At 43.6% G+C, this 13,958-nt stretch overlaps 1 protein-coding gene across 3 annotated transcripts in view; it reads left to right on the top strand.

Moving 5' to 3' along the window:
* Positions 1-7,509: 7,509 nt before the first annotated feature.
* Positions 7,510-13,958, top strand: part of gnav1 (guanine nucleotide binding protein (G protein) alpha v1) — a 118,160-nt gene continuing 111,711 nt past the window's right edge. Inside the window, exons 1-2 of one of the 3 annotated variants that reach the window (XM_048555595.2) lie at positions 7,510-7,528; positions 10,963-11,054. In XM_048555595.2, coding sequence (XP_048411552.1) covers positions 11,001-11,054 — 54 coding nt within the window. In that variant the 5' untranslated portion in view covers positions 7,510-7,528; positions 10,963-11,000. Of the gene's footprint in view, positions 7,529-7,830; positions 8,155-10,962; positions 11,055-13,958 lie in introns of those variants that run through there. The other 2 variants (XM_048555594.1, XM_048555596.2) reach the window with 2 other exon arrangements.

The following is a 13,958-nucleotide window of genomic DNA, read 5'->3' as shown; positions in this document are numbered from 1 at the left end:
AGAAAGGAAATTCCAAAGTTTTCTATGGACAAAAATAGCAAGAGTAGGGCCCTTTAGAGATCAAAAAGTGTATTTACCCATGAAGGCAATGGTCATATTGTTTTGTCGTGTATGAGGTCTAACTAGCTTTAGTCTCCCACGTATTGATTCTTGAGTCCAAGATGCTTTCCTTATAAAGGTTCCTTACATTTAAATGTTCTTTACGAACAGCATAGTGGATATACGCATTCTCTTAGACTCGGCTTCTTTCTTGATCACATAATCATGTGGCACCGACATAATTATATCACGAGACATCAACAGAACTTGTAATGATATATAATTACATGTAGCTGAGGCATTAAATCCAGCATTTGGCTTTACTGAGAATAAGGCTCCCACCCAGGCCACGATGAAACAGGAGGCAATGCAAAGGGTTTACAGTTCAGAAGGTGGTATTGGAAAGGTTATCTGTGCTTAAAGTCGACAACATACCAGGAGCAAATAAGCATACTGAGGAAAGTGAATGGAAATTGTGGAGGCACTGGCCATAATTTTTCAGTCTACCTTAGACTTGAAGTAGTGCCCAAGGACTGGAGAATAGCAAATGTGACACACTTGTTCAAGAAAGTACATAAAGATTAGCTCTGGTAGTGGAAAATGTCCCAAAACAATCAAAGGGAGCAAAAATAAAAGTCACTTCGACAAACGTGGGTTAATTAAGGAGAACCAGCATGAATTTCTTGTAAGAGATGTGCGTTTAATCTGAAATGTTTGAAGAGATTAGAGATTTATGAAGGCAATGCTGTTGGTGTCGTGTGCATGAACTTCTGAGAGGTATTTGGATTGCCAAGCAACAAACTTACAAGGCAAAATTATAGCTTGTGGAATAAAAATAGAGACAGTAATATGAAAATGAAATCCGTTGAATAGCATGAGCTGGTACAGTGATTCATGGACATTTTCACGCTCAGGGAAAGTCTGTAGTGGAATTCCCTCGGGGTTAGTGTTGGGACCCTTATTTTTCCTGACACACTTCAACAGACTTTGGTGAACAGGGCACAAAATCGACATTCACAGCTAATGTAAAACCAGGATATTGGATAACTTCAGAAGAACATAGACAAGTTGTTAGAATGGATGAATAGGTGACAGATGAATTTGAATGCAGCGAAACGTGAGGTGTTACATTTCAGTAAGGAGAACTTGGAGAGATATTATAAAAATAAAACAGTACAGCAGTAAAGGAGGTACAGGAGCAGAGAGGCATGGTTGTATATTTACATTTGTGATTAAAAGCAGCAGGACAGGTTGAGAGGGCGGCTACAATATATAGTGTCCTAAGCTTTATTAACAGGGACATGGAATAATTTATATAAGACGTTAGTTTAAACTTAACAGGAGTGCTGAATTTAGGAAGAATGCGAAGTCTTGGAGAGAGTGCAGAGAGAGAAACTTCAGTTGTGGAAATGGATTGGAGAATTGTTTTCCTTGGAGAAGAGAAGGCTCAGAGGAGATATGATGGAGGTATTATAAATTATTAAGGGTGCGGGCAGACTATTCCCGTTGGTAAAGGTATTCAGAATGAGAGGGTACAGATTTAAAGTAACTTACAAAACAAAACTGATGGGAGGAATGAACGACTGAATGTGACCAAACTATAGCTCACCTTATGAAATTGAAGTGTAAAGTCAAGAATAGAAATAAATCTATCATTCTAGAAAGTGTCCTGTTCTGTGTGTTTTATCTTAGACTCCCTTTCCAGAAACATAGAAACATCAGAAATGGGAGCAGAAATAGGCCAACTGACCCTTCAAGTCTGCTCCCCAACTCCATACAATCATGGTTGATCATCCAGCTTAGTATCCTGTTCCCTTCCTTACCATACCCTTTGATCCTCTGGAACACAGATAACATGCCGTCAACATTCACTATTCAATGAAATGTATTGCAGAGCAATTCCTTAACTATTACATGGCACAGTGGACAGGAGGAGAATGGGAGAGGCAACCCCAGCACCAGCTGCATTCAGGATCTCCCTTCCTTTCTCTGCAGAGTGTAGCAGGAAGCAAAGTGAAGTGGATGCTCTATCCCATATACGCAGCAAACAAAAAAAATGAAGAACTGCAGATCCTGGAAATTAAAAATAAGTTGTTGGAAAAACTCAGCAGATCTGGCGGCATCTGTGAAGAGAAATCAAAGTTAACGTTTCAGGTCCAGTGACCCTTGCTCAGTTCCAGAAATCTCTGTTTTAGTTTCCCACATACTCCCCATTTGTCCTGTGTTTCCATCTGCCCGACAGAATGTGAGCAGTAAAAGTGGAAGTAATTCTTAACCCTGCATGTGCTGGTTCTGTTGGGGTTTTGTTGCATCAAAGTGTCATAAAGCAAATATAAAAAACTGTAAATATAGGCCTTGAGTAATGGCAAATCTAGTAGGACACATTCCTGGAGATTAGCTGATGCGATACATGATTATGAGACTATGTAGCCAGGTGACAGTTGCAGTATTGTGAAGGTTAGTTTTGTTCTCCTTGAGTGTTCTTTGTATTGGTTATGTTCCCGCATCCACTTGAATGCTGTTGGCTGTTGCTTGGATATAGTGAACAGCTCGACAAAACTTTTCTTCTAAACAGTCAAATATTCTGTGAGGGAAAGACTGAAAGGAGAGCTGTAACCAGTTGGGAGACCAGAGAGCTCACACATCCTTTGTCTTTCGCTCTCCCTCTCTCATTGACTCATGCATGTAAAGATTGTCAAGAAGAAACAAAAAACAGAAATTGCTGTAAAAACTCAACAAGTCAGGCAGCATCTGTGGAGACAGAAACAGAGTTAGTGTTTCGGGTCCAGTGAGGACAGACATTAACTCTGGGATAGTAAGAACTGCCGATGTTGGAGTCTAAGATAATAAGGTGTGGAGCTGGAGGAACACAGCAGGCCAGGCAGTACCAGAGGAGCAGGAAAGCTGATGTTTCAGGCCTGGACCCTTCTTCAGAAATAGAGGAAGTGAAGGGGGCTCTGAAATAAATGGGGGGATTGGTGGTAGCAGGTAGATGGTGGAGCAGCTAGGTGGGAGAGAAGACCGACAAGTCAGGGAGGCAGGGTTGAAGCTAGTAAAGGTGAGCATAGGTAGGAAGTGGGGATGGAGATTGGTCAGTGAGCAGGGAGGGGCGGATAGGTGGGACAGAAGACGGACAGGTCAAGAAGGCAAGGATGAGGGGGGCGCCAATCTTCAGATGCGGTCAGGGTGGGGAGAGTTTGAAGCTCGTAAAGTCCACATTGAGACAATTGGGTTGTAGCCTTCCAAGGCAGAATATGAGGTGCTGTTCCTCCAGTTTCTGCGTGGCATTGTTATGACACTGGAGGAAGCCCAGGACGGACATGTTGCCCAGCGAGTGGGAGGGGTAGTTGAAGTGGTTCGCGACTGGAAGGTGTTGTCATTTTTTCGCCAACCAAGCGTAAGTGCTCCACAAAGCAGTCTTCAAGCCTTCGCTTGGTCTCCCCGATGTAGAGGAGGCCACATCGTGGACAGTGGACACAATTGACCACATTAGCAGATGTGCAGATGAGCATCTGTTTAATGTGGAAGGTTTGTCTGGGGCCTGGGATGGAGGTGAGGGGGGAGGTGTAGGAGCAGGTGTAGCACCTCCTGCGGTTGCAGGGAAAGGTGCCAGGCATGGTGGGGCTAGTGGGGAATGTGGAGCAGACAAGGGAGTCATGGAGAGAGCGGTGCCTCCGGAAGGCAGATAAGGATGGGGAGGGAAATATATCATTGGTAGTTGGGTCAGATTGCAGGTGGTGGAAGTGGAGGAGAATGCTGCGTTGGATCCAGAGATTAATGGGATGATACGTGAGGACAAGGGGAGTTCTGTCTTTGTTTTTATTGCGGGGAGGGGGTGTGAGGGCAGACATGCAGGAAATGCAAAAGATGGGTTGAGGGCGTTTTCGACCACTGCGTGGGACAGGGTGGGGATGGGTGGTGGGAATTGCAGTCCTTGAGAAACGAGGACATCTGCAATGTCCAGGAGTGGAGTGCCTCATCTTGCGAGCGAATGCAGCCGAGGTGAAGGAGTACAGATGCTGCCAGACCTGCTGAGTTTCTCCAGCACATTGTGTTTAAGTCAGTGACTTTGTAAGGTGTGAACTAGTTGCTTGGACAGTTGTTTGATGCCCCCTTTAAGCAAGTGAAATACTTTGGGAGAAATTGACAAACTGCAAGTACTGGCAAGCAAAAGAATTATCTTAGCAAATCCCTGTGGACATGAACGATTGAATTCCCTTCCATCACAATACCAATGTTTCGTGACTGTCTGCATGTGTGTAGGGGATGAGTTTGGTAAAGGAGGTTAGAGTTTTAATTGTAGGGTTACATGGTAATAATAATTCTTAGTGAGTACAGAAACCTGGTCCATGCTCTCAGTTAACTCAAGTTTAACGAGACAGATTCATTTAGGATTTTGTGTGCTTTGATAAAAATCTTTAACATTTGTGACAATTCCAAGAGTAGCGGAGCTTCTTTTACAGTGCAGTACGGAAGCCCTCTGACATTGGCTGAAATTTTGACCTAATTTTCAAATTCCCATATCTATCCACTCCTTTACTATCCAGCACTTTGCTGGTTTACACTTTTTCGGCTTCAACTTCACTTCTTGGGTAGCACAGTGGCTCATTGTTGCCTCACAGTGCCAAGGATCTGGGTTCAATTTCACCCTCGGGCGATTGTCTGTGTGGAGTTTGCAAATTCTCCCCATGTCTTTGTGGGTTTGCTCTGGTTTCCTCCCATAGTCCAAAGATATATGGGTTAGGTGGATTGGCCATGGGAAATGTGGGATTATGGTGTTGGGTAGAGGAATGGGTTTGGGTAGGGTGCTCTTTGGAGGATCAGTACAGGCTTGATGGCCAAATGGCCTCTTTCCGCACTGTGAGGAATCAAACACAAGTAACTCATCATTTAACCACTATCGTTATCTTCCCCCTGTACTCAGTTCTCTTCACCATCTCTGCTTTTTAAAAACTCCAGAAAGCAAATTTTCTTCTGTTACACCTTTCATTTCCAAAACCACTAGTTTATTTTTAAATTTACTGTCTCCTGATTATTGTTTTGCACTCATTAATGTGAGAAAATTTGAACTGCATGCCTACGTAATGAGTTCTGTAGAACTGCAGGTTGTTGGTTAATTCTTTTAACAGAACAAAACAAAACAGCAGCAGCAAAAATAAAATACTGCAAATTGTGGAAATTCGAAATAAGAAAAAAAGAAAGTGCTGGAACTGCTCAGCAGCAGATCAAGCATTGTCTTTAGAGAGAGAAAAAGTTTTTTTTTGGGTCTGTAATGTTTCACGTATAAGCCTATCTACACCGAATTGTGTTTGAAAGAAATTATAATTAACTCTTGATGTTTATACCAAGCCTCTTTAGTTTTGAGAGTTTGTACCTGATCTACAAGGTGGTAGCAACACAGTGCTTCTCTGATTACCCCACATGAAAGAACAAAACACTGGATACCCACAGTGTGTGAAGCAAGGATCAGATACTTTGACTCCTTCTGAAGGAATCTTCTAATAGCTGTTAACTGACCAGTGTAGGGGTTGTTGCAATCATTCCCCTGCCTCCCTCCCTAAAGGACACACGAGGAAGTTTCGCTCAGTCAATCCTGCAGCACATATAGTTTTGAGGAGGTTGCTGGGGGATGAGTCGTTGGGCCTGACCTCCTGCCTCACTGGTTAAAGCAGTTTAACCCCCCCAGAGCTGATGATGTGGCAGAGTCAGGGTCTGTGACAGAGGAAGGTGGAGTCCTGGGGATCTGTGACAGAGGCTGCATCCATGGTGGGGTTGGCATTAGGATGCAACTATCAATATCAGTCTCTCTCTCTCTCTCTCTCTCAGCAGTCTGGAGAAGTCTCGGTTTCCAGGTGAGTTGCTGTTACCATCCCCACCCCAGTTCTACTGTCCGTCCCCAGGGGGCATTCTTCACCTCCCTGTGCTGCCTGGAACAACTCACTGTCTTTCAGTCTCTGCGTTGCTGCTGCTGGCTTCCCAAAACATGCACTCTGCAGCCGTCTCACCATAACCCTGTGTGTGTGAGACTTTTACAGAGATAGTAGGAACTGCCAATGCTGCAGAATCTGAGATAACAATGTGTGAGGCTGGATGAACACAGCAGGCCGGGCAGCATCAGAGGAGCAGGAAAGCTGACGTTTCAGGCCTAGACCCTTCATCAGAAATGGGGGATGGGGAGAGGGTTCTGAAATAAATAGGGAGAGGGGGAGGCGGATCGAAGATGGATAGAGGAGAAGATAGGTGGAGGGGAGACAGACAGGTCAAAGAGGCAGGGATGGAGCCAGTAAAGGTGAGTGTAGCTGGGGAGTTAGGGAGGAGAGATGGACTGTGCTCCGTTGGGAATAGCTACTACCACATCTCATTCAGACACATTATCACTGGTGATGTGCTTCAGATCCTTCAGGGAGCTGTAGGTTACAATGTCAAGCTACCCAGAGTGATGTCAGAAGCTCTGACATTTCTTGTGTGACACAGTTGCCAGGGATATCTCCTGATGTTGACAGGTGTTGCAAGGATTCACTTCATCTGTTTGGCCACTTCACAAATGTACCATCCTTAACCATCAAGCGGGAATGTTGGGGGTAAGGACCTTAAGACCCTGGAACAACTTTGCAATGATGTCACGGAGCTGCCCTTTGAGCAGAAATAGCAGAGTAGGTGGAGTTTGAACTCTTTAGAAATAGGGTTAAGTTTGAAAACTCAACAATGCCCATAAGCTGGGTGGCATGGTGGCTCAGTGGTTAGCACTGCTGCCTCATAGTGCCACGGTCCCGGGTTCAAATCCACCCTCGGGCGACTGTCTATGTGGAGTTTGCAGATTCTCCCTGTGTCTGTGTGGGCTTCCTCTGGGTGCTCCAGTTTCCTCCCACAGTCCAAAGATGTGCAGGTTGATGGATTGGCCATGCTAAATTGCCCGTAGTGTTCAGGGGTGTGAGGGTTATAGGGGAATGGGTCTGGGTGGGATATATCAAGGGGCAGTGTGGACTTGTTGGGCCGAAGGGCCTGTTTCCACACTGTAGGGAATCTAATCTAAACCAAAGCTCAAAACAAACCCCTCAGATGCTGCCTGCTGTGTGGCCCCAGCTCCTCACTGTGTTGTCTCTCGGTTTGAAAACTTACGTTGTCGGACACTATTTAGTACTAATGCATCATAAGTAGTGTCACTTTGAATTCTAGGACTGACATTGCCTCCTCCTCAGTGTAATTTGAGCCCAACCTTGTAGTGTGGCATTAAACCACACAATAAAAGTGGGAATCCGATTTTAAAAAGCGGGGTATTTTTGCCTAAACAATGAAATCTTCAGGTCTCGCATCTCACAGACGCCAATGGGATTGGCAAGTCCCGTCATTGAGCATGATGGTTTTGGAATTCGGGGAACTGGATATTGGAATTGCGTCGATATTTGCAAACCCGAAGCTTTTGTGCTCCTCAGATGCTGCTTGGCCTGCTGTGTTCATCCAGCCCCACGCTTTGTTACACTCTGAAACAGTTGAGTACTCATTGATTAAAGCCCATGTGCCAGTGGGAAAGGGGGATGGAATTTCTGAGAGTATTTTAAATTCTGATTCCCAGAGAACACTGATGCCCTCTATATAGTTCAGTAGGGAGACATAATCAATATAAATCTAAAATTCATTGATTAGCTTGGCTTGCATCTAGTTCTCACCAATAAAATTAAATTAAGTTAAAATGGCGAATATTAATTTGTAAAGCAGTTGGTCCAAACTGAAAATCTGCCTTAAAAAAAACAGACGTCATTTCCTCTGCTAAGAGCCAGAGATTTCCCCCTGTAACTATAGCGGCAGCGCTTTAAACTTTCAGCAGGGAGGCGAAAGTTTGTTGTGGGACACGTGCAAATGAGAGGAAAGCTGGAGCGATGTTCCCCCGGCTTGGCTGATTGCCCTGTATTCTGAGTCTCCCCCAACCGTCCCTCTCATATACACACACGTATTCCCACCTTGAAAGAAATGGTCAGTGGAAATGGGACTGTGCCTGGGATCCGAGAGTACTGCCGAGGAGCGACAGGCCCGGCTCCGCAGTGAGAAGATTGACCGTGTCCTCTGCGAATGTGCCAAGCAGGAGCAGAACGTGGTGAAAATTCTGCTGCTGGGTCGGTAACAGATTTTAGTCTCTCTCTATCTGCTCGCCTTGTGACTCAGAGAGGGGTTCACCTGAGCTGGTTACCCGGCTGTTTCTTAATTATCAAGTTACAGCTTTTTTTCTCCCCCTCTCTCCTAGATTGTGGTGAGAGTTGCTTAAGATGTTTAATGAAGTTTTCTTCCCCCCCCCCTTTCAAAACAAAATTAGAAATCTTATTAGCTGCTTGGTCAGGCTGGGCTTTTTTAAATTTTTTCCACCCAGTGCGTAGATGCAAGTTATCTCCCTGTGTTAAAATAAGTGTGTGCTCCTTTTCAGCTCGAAACAGGGGAAATGTTCCAGTGGAGTTTTCCTGTGCGTTTCTTTTGACAAATGTCATTTTTTTTTGTTTAAAAATGTCGCTAAACGTTGTTTCTTTCGGTTAAGTCCTAAACTGTATCAGTTTTGTAAAACCAGATTGTCTAGACGCGTTTTTCCTAAAAATAAGAATGGTAAATAATGAGACCCTTTGTCTGTCCCAATTAAACACGGACCTAACTAGCTAAAGAGCGTGACTCCTCTCTCTATCAGGCTGAAAGGAGAAGTTTTTTTTTGAGTCCTTCTCTCACCACTGCACATAACTACTTATTTCCCATGACTATTTTAATCCCATTGGCTGTGCGTAATGATAAACAGCATAGACAATAAAGCTTACATCCAATATGCTAAAAATTGGCCAAAATTAAAATAGCTTTGCCTAGTAAATTCTGTTAGACCTTCTAATTGGTTCACCTGCTCAACAGTAAATAAATCAAAGAAATACAGTGTGAACCAATGAGGTAGAAGGAAAGGTGGAGCACCTGAATTTATGAGTGTGTTTATTTTTAACAAGTTACAACTTTTTTGTGTGTATTTGACTGTTGTCCTCTGTCAGAGATGAAGCCTTTCCTAATCCCGACAAACGGAAATCGCTGGAGAAACTCGGCAGGTCTGGCAGCATCTGTGGAGAGGGAAGAACAAAGAGTTAACATTTTCGAGTCCGGTTTCCCTTTCTGTAGATGTTGGCAATCATAGTGATTAAGTAGAGACCCCCCTCACACACCTGCATGTTCAGTGGGTTACTGACGTGCTGGAAGAGGCAACTGAATTATTCACTAATTACAAACAAGCAACATCTTTGATTTGTTCCCCTTTCTGTGTTGAGTCAGGCCATCTCAGATGAATCATTAGACCTGGAACAGTGTCATGTTGGGGGACTTTCATCTTTTGCAACATGTACAACGTCAGGTATGGGCACAAACATCCTGCTGCCCATGTGTGGTCAAATAGTCAGTGGTTAGAGGAGTGGACACAATGGTTGAGTTGCCAGAAGGTTTCAAGAACAGGTGGAACCTGACTTTGAATCCAAGATAATGGGAACTGCAGATGCTGGAGAATCCGAGATAACACCGTGTGGAGCTGGATGAACACAGCAGGCCAAGCAGCGTCTTAGGAGATGTTTCGGACCTAGACCCTTCCCTGGTGCGATGTCGCCACCAGACACATATTCCACTCTGCTCCCTTGTCCTGGGACATCCTGGTCCGCTCTTCCTTCACCGCCAACACTCACCCACAGCCCTACGACAACCTTCCCTGAAACGTCAGCTTTTGTGCTCCTAGGAACCTGACTTTGAATGTTGCCCACACTTGCATTGCAACATCAGTCTCTCAGAATCTTGGAGACTGACCCTGCCCAAAGTTCCGTAATATCTTTAAGAAAGTCTGTGATCTAGTGGCTTTCTGTATGCTTTTCCTCCCTCAGAGCTTCTCCCTGTGGTATCATCAATCACATGGGCCCCGTATCCAGGTTTGCTCCAACTCCTCTCTAAAATTAAGAGGACTGCCCAGAGTGTAACTATTCACAAAATCTAACATTCCTAACATCTCTGCAGCACTTGCACAGCAGCTCAGACTGATCTTTACAGGTGAGAGTATCTTGTACTTTTTTCCAAGTGAGACAACCTGCGCCCCCCCCCACCACCAACTTAACTGTTACAAACCAAACCCCCAAGCTCACTGTCAGCAGAATTCAGAAATATAACACGATTCCTCCGTTCATCAATTTTACTCTTTTAAAAACTGTTTTACAAATGAGAGAATTTTAAAATTAAATGTTGACAACTGTCAGGCTCTTTAAAAATGAACCTGTTGTAGAATGTAGGAGTTGTCTTTTTCCCAAATGAACCAGTAATTTGTGAGGTTTTAATTTTAAGGAAACAAGGGATATTGCAACAAACTAAAGCAGAAGTTGCTGGAGAAACTCAATTGATCTAGCAGCATCTGTAAAGAGAAAACAGAGCTAATATTTCAAATCCAAAACTGAAAGCAGCTCGGTAATGGTGTTATGTATGCTGATGATGAGATGGGGGGGTGGCTTGTGAGCTGGGGATTTGAAAGGAGTGTGTAATAAGTGGAGAGAAAGCTCAAAGAGAGAGAAGGAGGATAGGCAGACAAAGGGATTGTTGATGGTAAGTCAGGGAAGAAGAGAAGCTGAAGAGCTAATAATGGGGACGGTGAGGTTTTTGTAAATGGGTTAGCTGTTCTGAAAGCAGCCCACCGAGTGACAGGACCTGGTATGTGTGGATAGGTAATAGACATGGAAGGGGGTGTTCATGCTGTAAAGTTGTTAAACTTGATGCTGAGTCCTGAAGTCTGTTATGTCCCAAGGTGTTTGTCTAGCTTGTACTGAGCCTCGTTGGAGCAATGCAGCAGGCCTGTGACAGGTACTGTGGTGGGCTGTTGCGAGTGATGACTGATCAGGATTGAGGGCTGGCCCCTGTGTCATGGTCTTGTGTTCTGCATTCCAGGTGCGGCGGAGAGTGGGAAGAGTACGTTGGTAAAACAAATGAAGATTATTCATAGTCATGGTTTCACTGAAGAAGAACTTATAAGTTTCAAGGTAACTTTTTCAAAATGTTTAATTGTTAAACGAATGAACTTATGACCAAAGCGGAGGAGTGAGCCATTCTGCCCTGAATTGTCGTTCGATCAGATGTGTGTCTGATTTAATTGTAGCCACGGTTTGCATTTTCAGCCACCCTGCTTACCTTTCACCCCTTGCTTATCCACTTTCGCTTTAAAAATATTGAAAGACTCTGCCTCCACTACCTTTTTCAGGAAGAGAAGCCCAAAGCTGTTTTTGTTTAAATCAGCAAGATTAAAGGGATACTGCCTCACATATTGTTACTCCCCTGCCTTTCCACAGTGCTCCTGTTTTTTTTCAGAACCAGTTCACTTAGCATTAAAATCTGGGGTCATTATCATTCTTATGGAATACTTAATGCTTTTTAAGTTAGTTATGTCTGATTAAAGCAATTAAGTCACTCCCCTAGGATCAAAGATAACAAAATTTGAGTGAAACTTATAGGTTTTATGCTAATTATTAGTTCTACAGTTCACTATACAAGTTTGTGATGAGACGGAAAAAGTACTTATCAGCTGATTTCTGAATGGCATTGGATGTTTCTGACAAGTAGGTTGATGTTCTCATTACCTTTTAAAGGATGGGTGTAGGGAATTTAGTATACCAGTGATGTCTGTGATTGCTTTGTGCAAAGTTTCCATTTCCAAATGGAAGCTTACACATGGACAGAGGAGGGAAGTACCCCTAGTTTATTGCATTGCACAAACTTTCTTGTCTGTCTACTTAATGTGTCACAAAAGAGGCAATCCCTGTATTTCAAATGTTTTAATGCTTGGATTAGGGGAATGAATCATTGTTCAGTGGGGAGTGGAACAAAGTTGTGGCTTGTCCTCTATACTGTGGAGCAGAGACTTAATAGTTCTGTTGATTTTCGTTGGTGTTGGTTCTCCAAGCCTGTTTTTACATCATTTGACATTGTTTCTTCATGCCTTGTATTTGAAAACTGGCAATTTGCTTCTTGTTGTTGAACTCAGTCTGTACTTTTACTGAAAGTTGGTAGTGAAAGTGAATAAATTGGCATGTTGCTGTTCATGTAAATCATGGAGCTGCATCAATGAATTTCACCCAATTTAGTTGGCATGCCTCCTATGTGTTGCTTCATCTCCTCAGTAATCGCTCACACTCGGGATGTTGTGCAGCTTCCTACTGTTGTTGGAATGTTGTGGGGTCTTTCGTCTACTTTAAGTGGCCAGAAATCCCTCTCTCTTTTTAAATGGCAAACTCCTCTACCCACCCACCATCTCTATGCCCCGATCTGAGGAGAAAGCCATGGCCATATGTTGTACTTAATTTATTATTTTAATGGCAGTGTCACTCTCTCTCTCACCTTTTTGTATGTAGAAAAGTTTCTTCTGTGACCTCACGCATCTGAGTGAGCTCTTGGGCTATCACCATGAATGACTTGGCTCAATGAATGGAGTTCTGTATCCAGATTTTCAAATGACTGAGTTAAAGCCACGGTGGGTTACTGAGGGATGCAGAAGAAGTGAATGGACCCAGTTGAAGTAGGGTTCAATACTCAATATGTTGAATTGTCATGTATTCCATTGTGAATCTGACAATGCCAAATTGGAATTTTTACTTTGTGCTATGAGACTATCAGGTTTGTAGGGGTAGAGAGATTTGGGTATTCATGTATGCAAACAAAAAAGTGAACTGTGCAAAAACCCTAATGGGACATTAGGCTTTATCTAGAGGTGATCGTCTGCCTCCTTGTTGCATAGGTAAATACCTGTCAGAATTTTGTTTTAAAAGATGTGAAAGAACCTGTAAGGAAAATCTTTCAGCAACAAAAGTTTAGTTATCCATTTAACTTCAGGAGTCCATGCTTGGAAGAGAGAAATTGTGAATATCCACTCCGATCACTTTAATTGACTTGGATGTCTGCCCGAGATCAAAGCGAATAATCTCTCCTTGGGAAGATGAAGATATAGCCATTACAGCACATGGTCTCGAAGGATACTGAGAAGCTCCCCTTGGGTATCTCAATTCTCTCATCTACTGTGAGCAATCCTGATCGATATTTATCCACTAACCAGATTACCTGGTCATTAGCTCACTGCTGTTTGGGGGATCTTGCTGTGAATATTTGCAGGGCTGCATTTTCTCCATTCTTTCCCTATGTGTCAGACAAGTCTCTTTCTTTTTAAGAAAATCTTGCCCTCTGTTAGATGAAAGATTACGAAGGGTGGGCATTGAAGTGGACTTGAGGCAGAGATGAGATCAGCAGTAATTGTTTTGAAGGACTTAGTAGACTAGGGGGTGGGTTGGGGGAGGGGGTGCTGAATGGCCTACTCCTGCCCCCAGTTCTTATGTTCTGACTCTCCACTGTTGCTGTGGACAGAGCTGGCTGCATTCGTCCGGCCATGGGATGGCAAATCAGCAAACCAGAAACCAAATTGTTTTTAATATGTGATTGTCTGATTTTGGTGTGTTGATGAGCCTGGTCGGGGGGAATGGGGGGTGGTTTCATTGGCTAATTTGCTGCTTTGAAATGTTTTGTGAACTTCTAAAGGGAAGCGATTCCATCATCACTGATGGAGCTAGCTCATTCAGTTATGTAATTCCGCTGAATTTTGGGACAGAAATACGGATCGTTTGACCTAACCAGCCTCGATCATTGATGCTTTCCAACAGCCTGCTCCATTCTGGTTCACCTTCCCTTTTACGAGCTTCTCTGCTTTCCCTTTCCCCCAGCCTTAAATTATTTGTACTGTTCACCTCACCTGCCCACAATGTAATAGCATCCACATTCTTGCCAGTCTCTGAGTGAAGAAGATTTTCCTCTTGAATTCCCTATTCCCTGCCATTACTTTGCTCTTTTGGGATGAAATCAGGGAAATGGCTTTTCACTATCTATGCTATCTCTGTGATACTAAT

This window comes from Stegostoma tigrinum, chromosome 22 (genome assembly GCF_030684315.1).
Source record: "Stegostoma tigrinum isolate sSteTig4 chromosome 22, sSteTig4.hap1, whole genome shotgun sequence".
Taxonomy (NCBI): domain Eukaryota; kingdom Metazoa; phylum Chordata; class Chondrichthyes; order Orectolobiformes; family Stegostomatidae; genus Stegostoma; species Stegostoma tigrinum.
The sequence above is the reverse complement of the archived record's forward strand: the minus strand, read 5'-3'. Positions and strand labels throughout refer to the sequence as shown.